This window comes from Colias philodice, chromosome 8, assembly GCF_061535455.1.
Source record: "Colias philodice isolate Cphi_HAF_F1 chromosome 8, ilColPhil1 Martin Lab GWU primary, whole genome shotgun sequence".
NCBI lineage: Eukaryota > Metazoa > Arthropoda > Insecta > Lepidoptera > Pieridae > Colias > Colias philodice.
This window is the reverse complement of record NC_143093.1, coordinates 9,949,533-9,973,929: the sequence shown is the minus strand read 5'-3', so window position 1 is coordinate 9,973,929 and position 24,397 is coordinate 9,949,533. Positions and strand designations below refer to the sequence as shown.

The 24,397-nt window shown below is 33.2% G+C and overlaps 2 protein-coding genes and 1 long non-coding RNA gene across 3 annotated transcripts in view; 1 reads left to right on the top strand and 2 right to left on the bottom strand.

Annotated features, from left to right (window-relative positions):
* wge (BAH domain and coiled-coil containing protein winged eye) overlaps positions 1-24,397 on the bottom strand; it is a 115,670-nt gene that overhangs the window by 20,573 nt on the left and 70,700 nt on the right. The window contains exons 4-7 of the mRNA XM_089698466.1: positions 22,797-22,920; positions 12,638-12,812; positions 12,157-12,352; positions 9,211-9,312 (exon numbers count right to left, since the gene is read on the bottom strand). Of these exons, the coding sequence (XP_089554592.1) occupies positions 9,211-9,312; positions 12,157-12,352; positions 12,638-12,812; positions 22,797-22,920 (597 nt within the window). The remainder of the gene's footprint in view (positions 1-9,210; positions 9,313-12,156; positions 12,353-12,637; positions 12,813-22,796; positions 22,921-24,397) is intronic.
* LOC149486773 (uncharacterized) lies at positions 15,325-17,258 on the bottom strand. Its single transcript, XM_089698431.1, has 4 exons — positions 16,599-17,258; positions 16,452-16,521; positions 16,255-16,367; positions 15,325-15,737 (listed from the first exon to the last, which is right to left on the bottom strand). The coding sequence occupies exons 1-4, from the start codon at positions 16,785-16,787 to the stop codon at positions 15,630-15,632; spliced, it is 480 nt and encodes a 159-aa protein (XP_089554557.1). The 5' UTR covers positions 16,788-17,258; the 3' UTR covers positions 15,325-15,629.
* On the top strand, positions 15,638-15,904 carry LOC149486774 (uncharacterized). The gene is made up of 2 exons (XR_016315987.1): positions 15,638-15,768; positions 15,855-15,904. It is a non-coding gene; the product is annotated as an uncharacterized LOC149486774 (long non-coding RNA).

Here is a 24,397-nt window from a genome sequence, read left to right as displayed (position 1 = left end):
GTGCTGAATCTTATTATTTTATGCTCTTATATCATTCTAGATAGGTCAGGTGGTGGGTCAAATGACCCATAATTTTTTCAACACGGGCCTGTAGTCTATAGGCGGCAAGGCAAGGTGGTCAGTCAAAAAAATAATTTTTAATACAAAAAAAATATGAAGGTTACACAAAAAAAACACCAGGGCATCATAAAGATATGTGTGTTTGATTTGATTCAAATATAATGAAGTTGCAATGCAATTTTTTGTAGAATAAGGCGCGGGACATATACAAGCGGCGCGGCGCGCATCGGGCGCACCGCGGGCGCGCCTCGGGCGCGCTGCCGGCGCGCATCGGGCGCGCTGTTGGCGTCCGAAAATGATATTTATATAGAGTGGTTAAATGCATTTTCTTCATGCATAATTTAGTAAAATTATGTTTTTTGTGCTAAAAGAGATTTGAAAGTAACGTTAATTAGAAAGTAACGATTTTGTTTTGATAATTCCTTGTAAGTAAATAGCGAGGATAACCCCACGATTGCAAATATATCTTTGTTGGAAATGTTGGAATTTACTTGGAAAATTTTATAGTACTTTTAAAGTAATTTTAAAGTAGTACTGGTGTAATGATGGAAGAAAAGAAGGTTAAAATAACACAAATTTTATATTGTACTAGCGGTCCGCCCCGGCTTCGCCCGTGGTACATATTTCGCAATAAAAGGTAGCCTATGTTCTTTCTCAGGGTCTAAAACCATACATACATACATACATACATACATACATACATACATATATACATACATACAAACCTTTCCTCTTTATAATATTAGTATAGATAAAATATGGTTTTCAAACACAGGTTTACATTTAAACCATATAAATCTTATCATTAAAATCTCAGTTCAAAAGTATTTACAGTACTGATCATTCCACAATATTATTACAATTACAAATAAATAAAAAACACAATCAAAATCAGGATTATCTTTATTTCTGACATTGTAAATACATGGGAACTTTCATTATGCTCTTCTTCATTTTCACTTTCCCTACTGCCATCACCTGTGTAAATCATTTCATCGATTAATTCAATTCACCTTTAAAAACAAAACGAAGAAGGGTATGTAATAGCAGCTCTATATAATTCCACACAGAGAGAACACATTTTTGACTGACAGGCTACCGTCTCCTATAGACCGGGAGATACTGACACAAAATTTCGAGTCATTTGTAACAGGATGGCGGTTCTACAGGGGTCTTAGTACGCAATGACAAAAAGAAAAACGATGGTGTGAACGCTGGTACCGGCGGCTTAGTCGCGTGGGCGTTAGTCGAACTCGTCGGAAAAATAGCGAAGTCAAACGATTTGTAACACAAAAATTTTAGAATTTACCGATAGCCCATAAAAAAGAAGTAGGCGGTAGTGTCATGCCATACTTTTCCGGTGTGACTTACAGCCCGCCATACCGACGCGAATGTGTTGATTTAAAAAAAACAATTCAACCATTTGTACCAGGCTAACTTTTGCACAGGTAACCATCGTCGTGCAGCCAATTACGAAAATCGCCATGCCATACTTTTCGGACGATTCCAAATGGTCGCCATAAATCTGCAAAATCTGCAAATTTTTTTTTTGTAAAAATTGTAACAGACAAATGACTCGAAATTTTGTGTCAGTATCTCCCGGTCTACTACCACCCGATTTGTTTTTGATTGTGTATGACCGTGAATTGACCTCTATTTGGATGCGATGGGGGAAGCGCGCCTGCGGTACGCCTGCGGTACGCCCGCGGCGCAACCGTGGCGTGCCGCCTCGTCGCCTTTCCAAAATTCTTTCATACAAAATGTATAAGAAGGACGTGGTGCAAAACAGATTCAAGAGGTGCGCTTATGGCACGCCCGCGCCCGCGCCGCTTGTGTTTGACCCGCGCCTAATGTACCCATGACAAGTGTGTCCAATTACTAAACACTAGTTATAAAAATAAATAGGGTATTAAAATTTTATGTAGGTATACAGATTACAGAGACCGTTTACAAATGAAAGGTATTTATGACCAAAAGAAAATGGTTAAACTGTACTTAGTCTCGTTTATAGATATGTAATTATTTATTATTTACAATACTTTTAAGAAATTGGTTTAAAAATGTTGATCAGAACCAGAAAGGGAAGGAATTTGGTGATAAAAAAGTTTCTTATTTAATACATAGCTCTTTTCTACAACAAGTATTTGAAATTTTGAACGAACATAATGGTTAGGGAGCCAGGTGCAAATTTGGTTAACTATTTCCTCTCAAGAGATAATTCGTCAGTCGCATGAGAGTATAGTATTATAAAGCCTCGTGAACGTCAGCTGGCGCTCGGTTGGGGGGGTGAGCGGTTGTAGCCTCCCACGCACATAGGAAAAAAAATACATTCATTCATTCATTTCCTCTCAGCTAAAAATTTGTCAAATTGTAGCTAACCCAATATCTCAACGAAAAAGAATAGTCAGCTGGTTACAACATGGTGTATTATACGTCAGCTGGTGTCTCGAACATGAAAGTTAAATTTAAAGAAAAATTTATTTTCCGTTATTTCCTCTCAAACAAAAATTTACCTGGTGATAGCTTATATGTAACTGTGGATAAATATATATGTCAGCTGGCTGTATCTTGGTGGAAAAACCGTCAGCTGCTACGGGAGGCTGCAACCGCTCTTCCCCCCAACCGAGCTCCAGCTGACGTTCACGAGGCTTCATAATACTATACTTTGATGCATTTTACTAATTACCGCTTGAGAGGAACTTGGTCATAAAATCTGCTGCTGGCTCCCGGACCATAATAAACACATTCAAGTAAAAATATAAATTATAATACGGATTACCGATAATGGACATGATTTAATATTATAATAATGTTAAGTGCAGCTAGCTTGCTTTTGTTTTGTTCACCTAGCAAAAAATTATATATGCACAATGCACATATCTATCTAGTCAAGTTCGATTCATTGTTTGCAAAATGAGAGAATTCACCAGGAACTCAGCAATGTATGGTAGGTACCGTGGAGACATCCCTCGGTCCGTACAGGCCGAGGGTCGCGACACGCGAGAGAGGGAGAATTTCTTGTAGGGTTTGGATATTATGCTTTTACTGCATAGGGTTCACACTTTATCAAAATTGATAGTAGTTTCTATTTAAAAGCATTTTAATAATTCCTGACGTGCTAAGTGGAATCCGTATAAAATAGGAGAAGAAAATAATATGCAGTTTGTTTACTTCATGAGACAAATTTTGTTCTTAAAATAATTAATATTTTTCCTCTAGCTCTTTAGCAGAGCCAGATAGTATATGTCCTTTTTCTCTTTAATTATTTATATTAATACTAGCGACCCGCCCCGGCTTCGCACGGGTGCAATGCTGATACTAAATACACTACAGAAAAACTGTGAACGTTGTATATAAAAACATAGCGGCCCGCTCCGGCTTCACGGGTATAAAATAGATAACTGGGCGGCCGGTCGGTACCCACCGCAAACGCTACGTCCCGCAATTTTTAAATCTGTAATATCTTCGAAAATATTCACTTAAATCATACGGTGTAAAGGGCCATATAGATCTATATTAAATGAACAATGTTTTCAAGGTATTTAATTGGTTAAGGATTAATGCTGTATTGGTTAAAATCGCTTTGAAAATTAGCCATTATTTGTCGTAAAAAGTAAATGACAAAAAAAGTTATTGTGGGTTATCCATAAGAGATAGACATATACCATCGCGCACTTTTCTGTGGACCTTTTCAATGTGTATAATACTTAGTACATTATTTTGATAAAACTCGTAGGGTTCAGGCTTCAGCCTGCGTTTGCAATGTAAGCGGAAGAAATGTATTTTTTTACGACATCACATTAGAAACCTTAAAAATAACAGTACTTCTCTACTATTTAATGGATGTTATTATACATATAAACCTTCCTCTTGAATCACTCTATCTATTAAAAAAAACCGCATCAAAATCCTTTGCGTAGTTTCAAAGATTTAAGCGTACAAAGGGACATAGGGACATAGGGACAGGGAATTAAAGCGACTTTGTTTTATACTATGTAGTGATTAAAAAAAGTAAAATTCAGCATTATACCATACATGACTAGGTAATCATTATTAACGTATACGTAACCAAACCGATGGTTTATGTAGGTACCTACCTAAGTAGTTTCAAATATCCCCTATTTATTGTTTACTGAAACCGCGCGACGCCTTTTAGAATTCAAATTGTTTGGATGTTTTAGCTCAATCTTCTTACGTAAAATGTGAAACAAATATCCACCGATAATAAATAAATATTGTTAATTACGTTATCTCGAAATAGCCAGCCCTAATCTCCGCCGGGAAGCACGCCAAATGCTTGTGACGGGCGGCTGGCCCCGAATTGCCGCGACGTGATTAGAAATACTCTGCCATCGGCCTGTCTACTATGTTAGTCATCTCTATCTATGTTATGTTTATCTGGTATATTAGTGTAATGATAAAACATGAACGTTTATTCATTTTGTTATTTAATTTTAACTGCTAACCGTACTTGAAAAGTATGTTAGGTATCCTGATAATTGGTCCTAAATCCTAATAATTCTAAGAACAATCAATTTCATATGAACGAATCGAATAAATCGATATTAAAATGGATATTTACAAATTCTCTTTAAAATTTATATATAACTTTAGAGGAAGAATTCTGATCAAATTGAGGTATTTCCTATGTAAAGGAGAATGGGCAAATTGGGCCTGAAACTTGGGCTAGGACCAATACACACGAAATATTGTTGTTGTGATAGATCATTACACATACCTTACGAAATAAATAAAATAAAAAAATAAATCAACCGGGTTCTTGTACAGTCAAGGCAAAAAGTTTTATTTATTTGGCTATTATTTTTCGCACAATAACGGTGTTTTTAATTCGAGTGAAGTAAATATGAATCAAAATGTCACTGGAGTGTTTAAGTTTAACCACAAAAAACGTCTAACTACGTTGAATTATAATAAAGTGAATAAACACGGTTTATGTACCTGTTACAAAACATAATATTAGTGTATTTCGTTTATTAGAAGGCTTATGATTAGTACGTATTTGTAAGTGAAAGTGAACTGGAGTAACATAAAGATATTGTCATTGTCTTATAACAGTTATTTATTGCAAAAAATATTATACACAAAGAAATAAAACTTGATGTGACTGTACAAAAACCCGGTTGATTATTTTTTTATATATATTTTTGCCGTTATGTATGTGTTATGATCTATTATAAAAACAATATCTCATGTGTATTGCTCCAACTCAAGGGTTCAGGCCCAACTTCCATAGTAAAATGCCCATTCTCCTTTAAACTGACTTTCAGTCAGCTAGATAAATCCTTATTTGATAATGCGAACATCTTGGTGAAATCAAATTGATACTAGCTTGGTTCCTAGAAACTATAAGTACTATTTTATCCTGCTAAAATAATAAATTCGAATGTTTGTTACTCTGTCAAGCATAAACAGCTGATCGAATGTGTTTGGAACTTGGTACTGTAAATATAGATTACAGACTAGATTCACCATACTTGTGACGCCGCGGGTTTCACCTAGTATCTTAATAATATAGTCTAATAGAACCCACAATTGTAGTTATAAATAGTGTTTTTCCAAAGCTCTTATACCTACACGATAATATTGGTTCATTAACTAGTATGTTATATTTCTAAGAAAAACCACAACGCCCGGAAAACAACAGGTTCAATTACATATTAGGTATATTTATTTATCCTTGTTGTATGATTTTGGTCACACAGCGTAGTTAATTAGGCAGATCTATGAAGTTAGACGTTTATTAATAAATAAGTTATTGACGGATTTTATCTATACTAATATGTGCAAATATTATAAAGAGGAAAGGTTTGTAATTAATAATTATGTATATATGTATAGTTTTCACTTTTCACGCATAACTACTGGACCGATTTTGATGAAATTTGGCACAGACAATCTTTAGACCCTGAGAAAGAACATAGGCTACCTTTTATTGCGAAATATGTACCATTCAGTTAAGTATTAAATAAACAAAAAATAATATTTTTTTCCCATGAATCTTACTATGTACAAGTCTATTATAGGATAGCATTTATTTACTGTTTTTACTAAATTTGACATAAAATTGTATATTATGTATTAGAAATAGATCCGCAAAAAACAATTAACTAACGTGGTCATTATTGTTTGGGATAGGTGTCTTTCACCAGCGCTGTTTACATTTATTTCGACACCCTCAAGTTGTCGTCAATTAATTGTGCGACTAGTGTTAATAAATCAAAAATAATTCATATTTCTGTCATGTGCCCCCAGTTGTCGACCACTCGCTGCGGTTTCACTTCTTTGTTATCGTATCAAGCAATAATGATCTTTATGACAAATACATAACGATCGTTTTCCTTTAAACGTTATCTATAAATGCGTCACGCTTTAACAATAACCGCGCTCCTTGAGTTTATGCGACCCTAGTAGTTGAAAGTCAACCTTATTCTAGTTGGCATAGAGAGAAAGGACTAGAAAAAATTAAAAAAAAGTAATAATGTGTTTTTATTGCAAGCGTTTGAGGGTCGCAGGGGGTGGTCATGGTTTGAGTCGTGACTCGTGGATATTGTCTTTATGTACACAAAACCGATGATAATTTTTTTTTTATTAAAATGGTTTCACCGGCAAACACTGCCTTACACATAATATTAAGTTCCATAGGTACCTTATACCTAGTACCTGCACTAGATAAATATAAATTAGGAAAAGTCAACAAATCGACTTTTCAGCAAAAAATTTACCGTATCGCATGTCTAACGTTCATAAACGCACAACTCACAAGGCGAATTGAAAAAAAACGCTTGTAAAATTCATGAAGCTATAAAAGCTGGTCGACGCGCAATTTATCGTAATTGTGAAACTCTGATTAGCATATAATTGGCTGGTTTTTGCTTTTCATACGATAGCTGTTACATCCGCTGCGATGTTATCTATTTCGTGTGAGTATTGCAATCGAGCTGATTAGTCTTAAGTAAGACGTCTTGTACAAGGAATGAATGAATAAATGAATGAAAAGCTAATTTGCTTTGTTCTTTATTCCGTCAGTGCCGAGTTGTTCATATTTATTTGGTTGCTTTGGACGTAATATGTTAAATTAAATGTTTTGAGGTAGATGTTCATGTTCGCGATTCTATCACGCAATAGTTTATAACTTGGATTAATGCACTATACAAGGAATGGACAATTAGTAATATAATATATTACGTTTTAAAAAATATATGTATTGTGTAAAGGTATTTAACAGTTACACATAAGAACGCAATTGTTTTAGGTTCTTTCAAAGTTTCACATGAAGGAAAACATAATAATTAATATTTATTAGAATAATGGGAAAACCTTTAAAGGAATTTCTTATACATGTGTTAGTTGTTTTTCCGCATATAAATATATTTTATAGCAGGTTTTAGAAACGAATATTGATTGTTTTAATTCAACACGTATGAATTTTAAATTCTTAACAACAAAGTAAGAATCTTCAACCAATAAATCTAATAACACGGTCCATTGCTATTTTGATGTTTCGTTTGGTTTTCAAGTAAATAAAAATAATTCATTAAAACTTTACGTGTGAATTATAACAAATAATAATTATCATGAAATCGTTCCATCGATCATTTTACAACGACAGGTGGAAATTTTACGATTCCAGCTTGCTAGCGATCAGGTTTTTACTTATTGAGGTTAAATATATTTTTTATGGAAAATTGCTTTGGAATTTAAATTCGTGACATAAATTATTTTTAAATGAGTATAAAAATTACGTTTTAGCTTTTCCTCCTTTTGAAATAATGACTGATTTTATAAATAAAACTTAAAAACATTTATCAAAGCATAGTCGAGTCACAAACGCAGTAGATTAATTTTTTCAACAGCTCTATATTTTATGGTACCTGAAATTGTTTTTCTGAGCACTAAAGGTCCTATATGTATAACTATACTGCGCAGTACAGTTCTAGCTTGATGTAATTATAGGCACAGTGATTAGCATATAATTGTCGGATGCGAATCGCTCTTGGCCATAAATCTCAAAGGCCAGATATAACTATGCATTTCAACTACAAATTAACACGCTTCTACGAACGGTGGAGGAAAACCACAATTATATGTATACTAGCTGCTCCGCGCGGTTTCACCCCCGTGGCTCCACTCCTGTTGGTCGTAGCGTGATGGTATATAGCCTATAGCCTTCCTCGATAAATGAGCTATCTAACACCGAAAGAATTTTTCAAATCGGACCAGTAGTTCCCGAGATTAGCGCGTTCAAACAAACAAACAAACAAACTCTTCAGCTTTATAATATTAGTATAGATAAGTATGGAACATATTTCATGCGTTTTAACGATTTAGTGAGTCAACTTTAATTCAAGATTATTATTAGATTTAAGAAGAAAAATTGTTAAATAATTGGTGATGAAACACCTAACCTATAAAAGTTTTTTTAAGTAATCCTTCCTCATCAAATTTAAACTATAATGGGAAATTTAAAAAAAAACTTTACAAGGTACAAGTTCTTTGTTAAAATTAAATATTTTCAACTTGCAGCCCCAGCATATAGGAATGCAGCGATTAAAATGAATCCCTTTTTTAATATGTCAGCAATTTTATTATGCTGTTTATAGTTATGAACGGCATCGCAATGCGGACGCTTCGTCACAAGTCACAAGTCACAACTCACAAGCATGCAAATATTAGCTGCCATATTCTTATTATGTAGTGTGATGATTTGTTTTCATAATAATTATTACTAGCCACCTAATTATTATTAAATCAACATTTAAAAAATACTGAAGCACGATTAAAAATTAAATCGTGCTTCTTCTACTATAGAGCGTTTCTTAACGTTAACTAAGTGTTAAATAAATAAACAAAAAATGAAAGCCGAGTGTCGTCATTATTTTTTATTTAATATTGCACCGTTGTAAATACATAGTGCTACTAGGCACTCAGAAGCATCGAAGAGTTTATCGTATCTCTGACGCAACTATTGATAACATCCGTCACGAATCAAGTATTTCACGGACTTCGCAATCACACAATTAGCGATTACATGTTCGTTTTTCAATAATAAAAACTGATGCTTATTTCTTAGAATTGCTTTTAGTTCTGTGAAAAAGTCTAGTAAGGAAATAAAATAAAAACAAAACTTACCTAAATCGTGAAGCCGTTGGTTATCTTTTTGAGACAGCGCAGCGAGGAGGCCAGCATCACCAACTCGTTGCCTCGCAACCGCTATTCCCACGGGAATGGATCCTAAAACAAAATAATATTATCGATATGACCTGATTTTACATAATAATATGTATTGTTATGAATTAAATAAATAAACAAATAATTTCATCAAAAATTATTTTAAGTACCTATTTATTTATCAATGAAAAAACATTTTCACATTCCGGCCAATAAAAAGGCGCAACCTTAATTAAAATCAACCAATATTTCTTCGTAAATGTTGCATCATCGCAATACGAATAATACCAGGCAATAATGAAAAAGCAGAAGATGTTATAGCAAATTGTTAACAAAATTCAGCCAACTATGGGCAATTCTCATTCTTTACTATTCGACATTTAATTATTATACACAAGCATTACATATATGTATTTTATACATAATAAATAATAATATAAATAAATGTTTTATTTTTTGAAAATTTTAAACATTCGCCATTGCAAAAAATAACAATCTATCTTGTATAATATAGATATGTATTAGATACCTACATAATAATATCTATAACTAACACAACAACAACAGTCAACGAGCTCACAAAAGTTACAAAAACGTCCTTGGACGATTGACATTACAGGAATGACGTAATTGTAAAGTTAACTGAACCGTTATTTGTACGGTACACCCACTGGGAGCTCATGAGTTAAAAAGAGCTTCAGAGTTTTAGAATGAAAATGTCCAGTCAGATCGAATACAGTTAATTTAAGGGGCCCTTGTTCAAAATGTATGTTTCTAAATCATGGTTTTTGGATATAAATCATCATATTTAAAATCCTAAAAAAATATATAGCACAGATAAACGTTTGATCTAGTGACTTTTTTGGATAAAAACACAATATTAAACATTTAACTCGATCAAAAAAAAATCAGAAGTAACATCGATTTTGAAAGCATAATCAGTTTTATGAGAATTAGGGGAACGCTATGTTTATGAAAATTTTACATTTCATTTACTAATCAGGTTTTACAGGGAAATTTTTGGATAGATTTATAATTTAGCCCTTATTTTTTTCTATATAAAATATAATACGTAAAATGCGACTCGCGCGCACCACGTCAGTGCCGCCAGAGTCCAGCCGGACGTCATCGAAGGAGGACCTGTGCTAGTTTTGCTCCCGACCACGTTGTAGTCGCCGCTCGCGTATTAGAACCGAGCGGCGAGTAAAACGGCGAGCACGTCACGGTATAAATAAATCAGTAGTTTGATTTTGTTTGTTATCCTAGGATTATTGTTGTAAATATAAATTAACTTCTTATTCTATTAAACGAGCAATATTTGCATATTAATATATTTGTTTGTAAATACAGTGTGGAAATTTTCGATGGGCCCTGGGTGAAAGTACTAGAAATACTGGAGATAGCAAATTTCCTTTATTTTTAAAAAGAAATAGAACTGCATTCAAAGATTTTCAAAAATTCATTTTCTTCGACCGGGAATCGAAAGAACTATAAAATCCGTTGCGTAGTTTCAAAGATTTAAGCGTACAAAGGGACATAGAGACATAGGGACAGTGAAACCGACTTTGTTTTATACTATGTAGTGATTTAAAAAAATTACCTTGTAAAATGTTTTAAAAATTACCTTGTTGTAAAATAGTCACACTTTTTTAAGTTGGTTGAATACACTAACATACTTATTACATACTTATATTCAATTACATATTATTTTGCCTTTTTTATTTGTTTTACTTTTAATTATTATTACCAATATTTTCAGAAGAAAATAAATTAATGTATCCAGAACGAGAGTTTAATTTTAAACTTTAAATGTATGTATAAAATAGACCAATAAACCAGAAGCGTTCTTTATGTTGAGATGATGTTGATTCTACAATAAAAATGTTAGATTCCATGATATTTTTATTTCTAAGAGCAAATATTTTTACGAGAAATTAACAATAAATTATCTTTTATATTGTTTCTATCGATTTGAATAATAAAGTAAAATTTGAAAAAGGAATGTTACCTTTCAGAAAAATTTGCTATCCCTGTATTTCAAGTACTTTCCATTCAGGGCACATCGAAAACTTCCACACTGTATATATACAAACAAATATATAAAAATGCAAATATTGCTCGTTTAATGGTATAGGATAAGTAGTAAATTTATTTATCAAATACATTCCTACGATAGCAAATAAAATCGAACTACTGATTTATTTATACTGTGGCGTATTCGCCCGCCTTCATAGGTCACCGGAGTTCATGCCGCGCCGGCTCCTGCGCAACTCGGGCGCGAGCCGTCTCGCAGTGCCTAAAATGCCTAAACTTTCAGTATAATGGGCTCTTAACCTCGTTATCAAGTATCAACCTTCACCCTGATAATATGCGAAATACTGTAGTTTTCATTATACCAGAAGAACATAAGATATAAAGAGCGTTACGCAATTAAAACCAGTTTCTGTTGCTATTTTAAATAACGATCTCACGAACTTATTATAACCATTTATTTATGGAGATTAAAAAAACGTGTTAATAAAGGTAGGCTAAATATTAGGTACATGACTAAAATATTATGATATTATGTTTATTATATGTATATGTAATACTAATAGTAATCAGTAATCACACAGGAAGTTATAATTAGACGTGTCTTTAAAAATGACTGGAAAATAATGAAGTGCAACAAACGGGTTGTCAAACAAAAAACGCTGTTAGATTATTGCCATAATTAAGATAACGTTAATTAATATGCTAATGATCGTGATTATAAACGGAACTAGATGAGAGATAACATGAATTATATTTAAGTTTTATTTATAATTAAAATGTCTTAAAATTAAACAAGTCTCGCTCGCACCAAGGACTAGAGAAGCAGTTTAGAGATTTCTATAAATCCGCAGCGACTAGGAGCGCATAACTCACCGTTGTTCAACGAGACCGGTATAGTGGGCGGTTGTTCCGGCTTGTTGCCCGGCGACGCCTGCTCGAGCTTCACGGCGACGAGCTCGGACACGTGCACGTGCTGCGGCTCGCGCTTCACCTGCACGACGTTCTGGCCGGTAACACCCAGCCAGGTTACGGGGTTTGTTCGACTGCACCCACCGTCGGTGTGTATAACCTGAACATAATAATTACCTAGTAATTCTTTCTTAATTTTTTTCGTGCCTTCGGTAAACAATTACTTTAATTTCCTTCTCTTCCCTACAGGAATTAATAATTATACTAGCTATTTTCTTATTTAATTCCATTTAATTAATTTAATCTATAAATTCAAATTAGGATGTATGATTCTCTCTAAATATAACAAAGCATCCAATAAGTAGTTGTCGGTAACACTGGATCAAAATTATCAATCCCCTTACATTTTTATTACTTTACCAAAGTATGTATTATGATAACATACCTTCTTAGGAGAATTGGTGAGACAAGTATTGCACGTCCGCTTTGCTTGTTCGGTTTTGATTGTCAAGGGCTGCATCATATTGACGCCTTCAATTAACTGACGCTGATCAGGGCAGCAGAGTGATTCGGGCATACATGCTTTTCCCATTTTAGCCTCTTCCATCTTGCTGCTGTCCCTGTAGTAAATATAAATAAATTAAATTTTATTTGTTAATTAACCTTAAGTTCTGGGGCACATAACCAGAGCATTTATTTATAATAACTGGAACAGTTTTAGATCTTACAGTAAATAGGGTAGAATAAAGGACTATGTATTGTAAATAATGAAAAGTATAAATTAATAGACCGGGAGATACTGACACAAAATTTCGAGTCATTTGTAACAGGATGGCGGTTCTACAGGGGTCTTAGTACGCAATGACAAAAAGAAAAAGGACAGTGCTAGTCGTCCGCTAAACGGATGAATAAAATAAAATTAGTCGTCCGCTAAACGGATGAATAAAATAAAATTAGTCGTCCGCTAAACGGATGAATAAAATAAAATTAGTCGTCCGATTACCGGATGAATAAAATAATTTAATCGTCCGATTACCGGATGAATAAAATAATTTAATCGTCCGATAACATCTATTTATCTATATTCACGAATATAGATATACAAATACATGGAGTGATTATATCTATTGGGGCGTGATTGGGGCTACCTTAATTAAAAAATCTGTTCAATAATTTTTTTTTTTAACGTGACCCTTCTGTCATAGGTCCTGGGCCTCAAGTCTGCTATTACAATAGTGTCAGAATGGTCTATCATTGATTTCAAAATTGTTGATTTTGACAAGTTTGGTAATCTACTATTATAATGGTGTCATTATGACTTTCCAATGGTCAACCACTGACATTCCATTGAAAGAAATGGCTTAGAATGGTAATCTCGTACATAATGACAAATGAATGACTGACGTATGGGGTAATCTGCTAAAATTTTGACAGTTCCTTTGATCATTGACCTACCATTGGATCGTCATTGTGCAGTCATTGCTTATAATAGCTCGGTTGTCGAAAAGAGTTTGTTATCTATCGTGTTTGTATTGTACTTTGTGAAATATTGAGTGGAGAAATGTATTCACTACGAGCAAATATTCTCGAGCTAGCCGCAGTGGATGCTAGAGAAAGAAGACGGGCGGAATGCAAAAGACGTCGTCGAGCCCGTCGCTTGACGAGAATTAGTACAAACCCCTTTATTGATATTTCCGAGGCGGAATTTGTAAAAACGTTTCGCCTTGGAAAGGACTCAGTAAGGGGGTTAATTGAAGAACTCATTCCCCTTATGGCCAGACCGCGTCGAAACGATAGCATATCGGCAGAAATGAAGGTTAGTAATCTGAATTTGATTTTCATTGATTTATTGTTCTGTAGCTATAAACACGAAATAGTTGATTTGTTATATTTTTTATTGCAGATTCTAATAGCACTTGCATTTTATGCATCAGGGTCCTATCAAACTTTGATTGGACAGAGTGCCCTCCATAATGTTGCACAAATTACTGTGTCAAGATCAATTAATGAAGTGACAAAGGCACTCAATAAAATATACCACAAATATATTAAATGGCCTACACAATGTGATGAAAGGAATATTATAAAGGCCAAGTGAGAAATTAAATATACCCTGATGTTTTGTTTGTATTGCCTGTTGTACCTTATCAGAATTACTTAGTTAAAAAGTTTTCAGGTTCTATCAGAAATTTAAATTTCCTGGCGTCCTGGGTTGTATTGACGGCACACATGTAGCAATATTAAGACCACACATACATGAGGAGCGATATTATAACAGAAAGGGCTTCCATTCTCTTAATGTTATGATTGTAAGTATTGGGTAGAAAGTAGAAATTTCTACCTACTGCCCAAACTTTTACTAATTGAGGAGGTGAAGAACAAAACCTCACTTTTCCACTTTTTCTGATTTTGGAGAAAACAGTAAAATGTAAATAACTAACTGACTACAACATCTGCATTTTGTTTTAGTTGTGTCATCTAAAGTAGTGTTTCAGTCAATCTGATGTACCAAATTACTGATAAAAATGATGAGAATCTTAGCTAAGATTTTGAAATTAAATTTGGAAATGTGAGGTTTTGATTAAACATTTTTGGAAAAGTGTGGTTTTGATAAAGACTTCTGGAAAAGCGAGGTTATGATATTTACCAAAAAAAAAGGTGTGGTTTTGAAAAAAAGCTTTCTGTTCTTGAGTACTATAGGAAGGCTTAACTTATTGCATTTGAAAACACTTTTCACTTTCTCTGCAAATTAAGTGCAAGTGGATCAGAATCCACTTACCTGTAACAGGGAAAAATAGGTATTATAGAATATTATTTAGGTTTATAAATAAAATTCCCGTTCAAATTGATGTAAAATGTCACTCACTTGGAAGCTGATATTGTAATTCGTGTACGTCCTCGCCGTGGCCTTGTTTTTGTGCCACAATTATTATTGATGGTTATGGATGGTTATGGATGGTTTTGCAGGTGTTTGCTTGTAGCACGTACTTTACATTATAGCCCAATAACTGCAGGCAAGATTGTGAATGCATGTTGCATATTGCACAATATTGCAAACATGGCAAGAGCACCGTTGCCACCTGATGAAGTTTATGCAGAAGCACAGAATGCAGAAAACTACTATGTTAAAAAATCAACATTTAAAATACTTTTTATTTCTCATAAACTAAATATTTATTTTATAATATTAAACTAGACTTTCAAACCAATTGAAAAATCTGATACTTATCTATAGATATATACTATATTAAAACCAAAAAGACATTTTGTCATTTAAATTATAAAATCCAAGTTACAATATCAAGTTGTAATAATAATAAGAAATCAATAATCAGTCTTCATACAAAATATAAACATCTTCAATATTTTAATAAACACAAATTTCACCTTATATTATTATAATAAAAAGAATAACATGATAATCACTAATCAGTCTTTTAATTTAGGAGGAAAATAATTATGCAGCACCTAATTATCAAGACCATCGAAGGGTGAACCGGGATCTTCTTGAAGGTCGGGCACTGCAGCAGGCTCTTGTTGACAGACTGTGGAGAAATGCATAAATTAAATTAGCAGGTATGTAATGTAAACCCACCTCAATATTCTAGTACAGTACGAAAAAGCTCTAATTATTATTAAAATGATTTAACTCTTTGTTACAGATCCACAGTATTGCACAAAACAGATTTAAAATAAATTCTCTTTTTGTAAACACTGTTTCATTTAATATATAGCTATTTGGAATCCACTGCTGGACATAGACTCCTCCTAAAATAGATTTCATTTATCTTTTAATAATCTGCCAAAATTACCTCTTGCATACTTCATTCTGCTTTAGTCAGATTCAGAATCTGATGATATCAGGATTTTGGGTTCAAGTCCACAAAATGTGATGGTGAACAAATAATTAATAATATAGATACCTAAGCATGCAAATAAAAAAGCACATATTAAACAACAGACTGTGACATATTAGTTTTGTTCACAAGTTAGAAGTACTTCATAATGTGCAATACAACAGTTATGGATGATAAAAGATAAAACCAATGTCCAAATGCTTACAGTGAGTGGGTTGTGTCGGACACCTGGAAGTGGCTCTCCTACATCTCGCCCTAATATTGAGTATAAGCGCTCTTGGAGTGGGGTTAATGATATTTTTTTTGCAGGACCACCACCTTAAATGCAAATTATACAATATTATTACTATATACTTTAGCACTATAATTCAGCAAGGCTGCCAGAAGAAAAGAATTGCTTACCTGTTGCACTTATTTCACTCTTCTGTGATTTAATTTTCTTTAAGGTTTTGCTTTTGTATTCATTGTAGAACTAAAAAAGTGCAAAAATTATATTAATGATACATTTTGCATACCTATTATTAAATAATACTGTATATAGGTACTTACTGTGCGCCATTCTGCGGGAGTTTTATTGGGGCAGTCCACCGATATGGAATTTAAAATTTGGGCGCATTCCATCCAATATCTTTTGCTTAAACTTCGCCCTTCATTGGTGCGGCTGCAGTAGCCAAGCGCCAGGTCTTGGTGGTTTTCCAAAAAATCAATTAGAGCCGAAATTTGCTCTATTAGCACCATTTTTCAATATTATAAATAAATAAAACACAATGAAAATAAATAGCTAAACACCGGCCGCTAGAATTGTAAACAAGTAGTAATGTCACATTTGACTTTGACAGCTAAACAGATAAAACATTATTGAGTTTCACTTTTATCCGCGTTACACATTTTAATGTTTTTGCTATTTACGAACTTCTTACTACTTCAGATTGCTTATAACATTATTAAATAATATGTAAAAATGTTTAAAAATGAAATCTGGCATGAGTAAATGTTAAAATTTAGTAGTAGTTTTTCGAAAATCATTTCTACTACCGGGTTTTATAATAATGGCAATACGACAATGTCATTCTGCCACGATTCCATTACGAGACCACTGACCGACCACTGATCGACCATTATGAATTTAGCAGATTACAAACTTTTATCAAAATGACAATGGGATCGTGTTGGAATGACGAATTTATAAAAAATAGCAGACTTGGGGCCCAGTACTCATAAAAAGCATAGAACTACGGTAAATTAATGTAAACTTTCCCTATAAGAAAGTGGCGTCAGCGTCAGCCCAAAACACAACCTAAAATTATTCGCTTACTGTACTACGCAATTAATTTAATCATCAACTTTTTTTTTGTAATTGATACCAATTTGAAAGTTTTATATAAGACTAGCTGTTGCCCGCAGCTTCGCTTGCGTGTAAAAGATAAATTTTCATGGTATAAGTTTTCATCCCCTATTTTACCCCTTTAGGGGATGAATTTTATAAAATCCTTTCTTAGGGGACGCCTACGTTATGAAATCTACCTGCATGCCAAATTTCAGCCCGATACGTCCAGTGGTTTGGGCTGTGCGTTGATAGATCACTATATCAGTCACCTTTGAGTTTTATATATATATAGATAAATTAATGATAAATTACATAGTCGATATTTCGTGATTTATTAAATAAGTATAGTTATCAGAAGTAATGACACTGAATTCAGCAGACATCCATAGTTTTTTCAAATTTCATCATGTGGAATTTTTTAAAAAACCTTTTTTTTATCAATATGTTTGATAACAAAAATTCTAAAAATTGTCAGATGTCTGCTGAATTCAGGGTCATCAGAAGTAAGAATTAACAAAGAAGTGTTAGAAAAAGAATTCCAAGTAAGTACTTCTTAACCAACCTTTGTGACGTATTTTTATTATTACCTGTAAATTTACGAAAAAATTCTTTTTCTATGTAAATTTCTAATAAAATAATATATTTTTTTCGCAGTATACTGCTTACTGATTGATTTTTGAGGATTAAAAAAGAAGAAATTCAACTCTGCAAAAATCTTCATTGATTCATCTTACAGACTGAAATATAATTGTTATGTTATTTATAATAAACCTTATAAATAAATTTAGAACGTTAAACAGGTATATATTATTACTAGATTGCCGCCCGCGGCTTCGCCCGCGTTTGCAAAGGAAAACCCGCATAGTTCCCGTTCCCGTGGGATTTCCGGGATAAAAACTATCCTATGTGTTAATCCAAGTTACCCTCTATATGTGTGCTAAATTTTACGTGAAAGAGTAACAAACATCCATACATACATACATCCATACATCCATACATCCATACAAACTTTCGCCAATATATATTAGAATATTAGATATTAGATTAATATAATATTAGATTATATTAATTAAATTATTTATATCGAATACTAATTCTTAAATTTAGTTTACAGGGATTAACATAATCAGGAAGAACTTATTACGTGTTCTCATAAAAGGTAATACACAGCAAAGAGTAAAATATTAATAATATAGCTGATTAAATTATATATTTATATTTTTTTTTTAGTTATCTTTTTTTTTTTATTAAATGGAAGCTCATTTTCTTTATTGTCTCGTTTTGTTTTCTTTGGTAAACCGATAACTGTGTTATCGGTACCTTTAGGTCTCCCTCTTCTTTTAAGCGCAGGTTGGACCACAATATTGGATAATATTTTTAATTGCTTCTTTTCTGGTGTAGTTCCAGATCTTATTGTTGTTAATTTTTGCATGCTATCATTTTTGTTAACTGATGAAATTTCTTGATTTTCATTTACAAATGAATTATCCTGTATACTTGACGACATCGACTCTACGTATTTTATTATTTCATTTAACTCGTCATCATGATTATCATCTTCACCATTGCTACCATCATCATCATCAGCATTATCGCCTTCATCACTACTGACATTCTGAAGATCATAATGATTATTATCATTATTTTCATTGTCATTTTCTTTGTTATTGCAAGTACCAATGTCACTGTCATTATCCCCGTCAGCATCACTGTCACCGTTATTCTCACTACTTTCATTAATTCTCCTGGAAATTCTGTGTTTATGAACTTTTGACGATTCATTGTTATCTTGGTTGATGTCTTTGACTTTTATAATTTTAACTTCTTCGTTGTTTTGCCAAGATTCCACTAAATCTGCTAATACTTTCATCCTCCTTAAATAAGATTTTGTCCCTACTTCGGCTACTAAACCTGGTAATTGTTTTGTTATTTCGTTCGCTTTTCGATATTTTTCGTTTTCTGATAACACCTTTTGTTTATATTCTCTGGAGCAGATGACAGCTTCCGGTATATCAATTTGAACATCACAGGTAGAAAACACTCTCTGTGTTTCATAGTAATAATGATTAGTCCATCGGTTATTACATAAACTTTTTTCAAATAAATCTTTCTGCTCCATTTTTCTGACCATTAATATATGCCTAAATAAATACAAAAATTTGACGTAAATTTATGATTCAACATTAAAGCTTTTACTGGTATTCACGCTAGTAATGCTTAAAGCTTACGTTATATAATTTAATGAAATATTTGCTCAACAAACTTACCTGCAAGGTAACAGCATTGACGTTCGCCCCAAACAATCGCACGAGTCAGATGTTGCAGATATTTTAACAGTCGGTGACTTATATTCTTCGTAAACACCTGATATTTGATTAAAATTTAATTGTATATTATTCATTTTTTTAAATTCTTGTCTTATAAATTTAAATGCAAAATTGGTGACGTATTCCGCATAACGAAACTCAGGTGAATTTTTAGAATAATTTAAGACTCGTGTCTTTTGATATGCTGCAGCTGCTTTATGGTCTCTTTCTCGAGAAGAACATTCAATAAAATTTAAGAAATACCGTACAAAATCTTCTAAAGGCATGAATCGATCAAGTTTTTTTTTTATTTTAGCATTTAATGATTCCAAACGATTGTTTGTATCATTGCCAAAATTATGTTGCACGTAATTACTGGTAATTGACCATTCTTGACGACAATCATGCCAATTTTTGTCAAAATAATCAATTATTGTTTCTGGTAATTTTTTTAACTCTTCATATAATTGATCATACTGTTCCTCAGTCTCCGCATAAACCATTTTTTGTAAAATAGATTTTGCCTCATCTCTTTCTTCTCGTGTAATATTTCTCTTTTCTGTCGTTATTTCTCTATTGAACGTTCTTAGGGTATGGAATGCACACATAATTAAATTGATATCAACCGGCAACATACTTGTTTTTATAGCTTCTCTTTCACAAAGATCTTTATCAGTCATTATACATTTAATTTTGTTCCACGAAGGGTGACATTTTTTAAAACATTCCATCATCCATTCAATTGAAGTTTTGTTTTCATTTATTAAAATACTAACACCAACTATTTCCGTGCAGCCATTACAATCTTCTGCTATTAATAAATATACAGGTGCACGAATATTTAGAAGTTTGAATGTACCGTCTATCCCGATGTACTCTGGGTATGCATTCATCACAGATTTCATCCGTGGAGTTGCAAAAAACATGCCTTTAAAAATATTTTCTTCTAGTAAGAAATAACTCTCAGCTTTGTAATCATTCGATAAAATCTTCTGTACTTCATCTAACTTATTTTTTTCTTTACTATTACAGTTTAAATTGTGTAGGTCTTTCATAATTACAATTTTATTTGTTTCTTTTTCAATTAAACTTTTAATTCTATTTTTATCGGCTTTTAAATTTAATAACTCTTTTACTTTAGATTTTGTTTCTAAAGACATTTTCCTAGCTTGAGGAAGATGGTCAAATAATTCTTTTGTAACCAGGTGATTATGCTGTAAATTTGTTGATAAAATAAATAAACTGTTTCCGTCTTTCGATACATTAACGCTAAATGAAGCCGAACATTTTTTTTGAAAAGTACTTGACTCTCTTACTCCTGTTCCTTTTGATATAAACTTTTTCCCTCCATTAATACAGCAATACTTGATTTTATAATATTTCAATTCTGGGTTAATGTACCTTTTTACGCCTTGTTTTCTACATTTTTCAATGGTCACACAATCTCTTTTATAGAAATAGCTGTAAGACGAATTTTGAAAATTCTCAACTCTTTTTACTAACTCGTTGTAGGTGTTAAATTTTTCATCGACTTTTAAATTATGTTCCGTTCTTCCTTCTTGAATATTTAACCTTTCTTCATCATTATTTTCTTTCGCTGCTCCAATTTCTTCGATGTCTTCAATCACATCAGGATCTAAGATTCAATTAATTATTTGAACAATATATTATTATTTAATAATTAAGATTAATAAATAATAATAATTTATACTTACCCATAGTAATTTCATTAAAATTATTTTACTAAAAATATTTCTAAATAAGTAAAAGTAATTAATTTGTAATTTATGACAGCTGTGACAGCATATTATTTTAAAATTTACGGACAACTAGCTTTAGCGTAAAAAGGTTATCTAGTAATCCGGTAATCGGACGACTAATTTTATTTTATTCATCCGTTTAGCGGACGACCTAATTTATTTTATTCATCCGTTTAGCGGACGACTAGACACTTCGAAAGAAAAATGATGGTGTGAACGCTGGTACCGGTGGGTTAGTCGCGTGGGCGTTAGTCAAACTCGTCGGAAAAATAGCGAAAGTCAAACGATTTGTAACACAAAAATTTTAGAATTTACCGATAGCCCATAAAAAAGAAGTAGGCGGTAGTGTCATGCCATACTTTTCCGGTATGACTTACAGCCCGCCATACCGACGCGAATGTGTTGATTTAAAAAAAACGATTATTCAACCATTTGTACCAAGCTAACTTTTGCACAGGTAACCATCGTCGTGCAGCCATTTACGAAAATCGCCATGCCATACTTTTCGGACGATTCCAAATGGTCGCCATACCGCCGAAAATCTGCAAAATTTTTTTATTTCGCCTATCTTTTTGTACCAGTATTGCATTTGGCTTTTTGGAGAGTATTTGATAAAATGTGACCATTATTATATTTGCCATACTTCTAGTAGGGGGAAAAAGTGCTGTCATACTTGAAAAATAAATTTATTATTAATTTATATAAGTGAAGATTTCCAACACCTAGATCTTTGAAATTTTGTATTTATATTCGTTGATCCTCAAACTTACAGGAAAAATAAGTGCCATACTGTTACAAATCGTTTGACTTTCGCTATTTTCCGATGAGTTCGATTAACGCCCACGCGACTAAGCCACCGGTACCAGCGTTCACACCATCATTTTTCTTTTTGTCATTGCGTACTAAGAACCCTGTAGAACCGCCATCCTGTTACAAATGACTCGAAATTTTGTGTCAGTATCTCCCGGTCTATAATGACGAAAATATGTATTACATGAATTTCGTTGCAGGGTGCTCGACATAGCTATCTAGTATCTAGTTAGTCTTTCTAACAACAATCATCTTTATCGTCTTATAAACTATTTACTTTACCCACCAATATCAAATATTGGTATCTATTGGATAAGCATCAATACGACACTTTCCACAACCTCTCATTGTAACCACTAGAATACTAGAATCAGCAAAATATCTAAAGTTGGCGGCTTGGAACATCGAACGATCTGATGCACAGAAAACAATTTTAGATATCAGCGGGACGGACGTTAAGGGACGGATCTGCGCGCACATGCATTCGCAGCTAACTTCCGAACCGCCATTAGGTTTGAATCGAACTGTACGTAAAACAACATACTTATCAGCGAGCAGCAGCCGGTTGCAGTTGAGCAGTTCCAGCTGCAGCGGCGAGTAGGGGGAGTTGGGCGGCGGCGTGGGCACGCCGAACGTCGACAGCGACGTGGAGAACAGGCTCTCTGTTACTGAAGAATATAATGTGTTAACTCATTGCTTTTTATGCGTGCTTAGTAGTCACAAATGTTATAAAAAATGAGTTTATTGTGTGTTTTTCCTGACGGATAAACATTAAACAAAAGAGAATAAAACAATAAACAATTTATTAAAACACTAAACATTTAAATTTAATTTTGAGAATTAAGCTATATTCCTGAGAAACACTTCATTGTAATTTCATATTATAACTTATAAGTAATAATATCTAGATTTATTTTATTCCTGGGAGGAGTCGGTGAAAGTCCACTAGTTTTACCTATAGTATAAAAGTTAAATGTGTGTACTGTGTAAGTACATCTCTTAAAATATTTCTTTTTTTTAATTATGTTAAAATTACAGCTATATCATGCTATATAGCTATCTACCGTCACATTACTCTATAATTTGTTTATAGCACGTTTTTACTGCGATTCTTATCTAAATGATGTAACAGGATACTTTTTAAAGTTAATCAACGAAACGTGACTGAGCCATTGTAGATTGTTCTAAAGCAGATTATCTACTGCAAATCAAATTTAAAACGCTAAATTATGTTATTACGCCACAAAATATAATACTAATTCCCACGTAAATAGCTTCATGCAATACAAATTTCAATTACACATATTATTATAAGATTGTTTCTTTACAAAATAAATAGTTTTTCTTCGTAGAGCAGAATATCAAAAACTATTGACGACACTGCGACTTCGACATTATAATTATTTCAATAAAGACTTTCAAACTTTTATTGTTATATTTGAATTAATTCGGGTATTAGAATTAATTGATTGATCCGAATGGAAGAGATTGGAGGAGGCCTTTGCCAACTGGCAAACGGACACGCAAAAATGGATCAAACCGAGCATATATCTTCTTATCTTCTTATATATAAAAATGAATCGCAAAATGTGTTGGTAAGCGCATAACTCGAGAACGGCTGAACCGATTTCGATAATTCTTTTTTTATTATATTCCTTGAAGTACGAGGATGGTTTTTATGTAGAGAAAACGTAAATATGTACCACGGGCGAAGCCGGGGCGGACCGCTAGTAACTACATACATATGTAAAGTCCGAACAAAGGCTAATAATAATAATTAGAATATTGAAAAGGCAGACGTCCATAGTCCCCATAGAACCAATATACCAGTCCATCTAACACCCCCTTCCATAACCCAGTTTTGTTCATTTCCATTTTTCTGCAATAGTCCTACATTGGCCGCGGACTGCCCAGGGCTGTATCTCTATAGTGCAGTCATGGGCAGGCTGCGGCTGGTGTCCCACAACACATTAAATTCTCTAAAGGGCCTCTGCGTGTTGGACCTGTGTCCCCACGTAAGCCTTCCAAAGGACCGGGTATCTTCCTCCTGGTGGTACCCGTGTATTATGGAGAGAGACATAATTAGAATTAATTAAAAAATAAGTTTATATAACGCACATAGCCTGATTGATATATGTATTATCT

Excerpts from the sequence above, each read along its gene's own strand:
- LOC149486773 (XM_089698431.1), bottom strand. The coding sequence starts at position 16,787 with ATGGTGCTAATAGAGCAAATTTCGGCTCTAATTGATTTTTTGGAAAAC. Across the intron at positions 16,522-16,598 it reads CTCCCGCAGAATGGCGCACA|TTCTACAATGAATACAAAAG; the intron begins GTAAGTACCTAT and ends GCACTTTTTTAG. Across the intron at positions 16,368-16,451 it reads GAGTGAAATAAGTGCAACAG|GTGGTGGTCCTGCAAAAAAA; the intron begins GTAAGCAATTCT and ends TTTGCATTTAAG.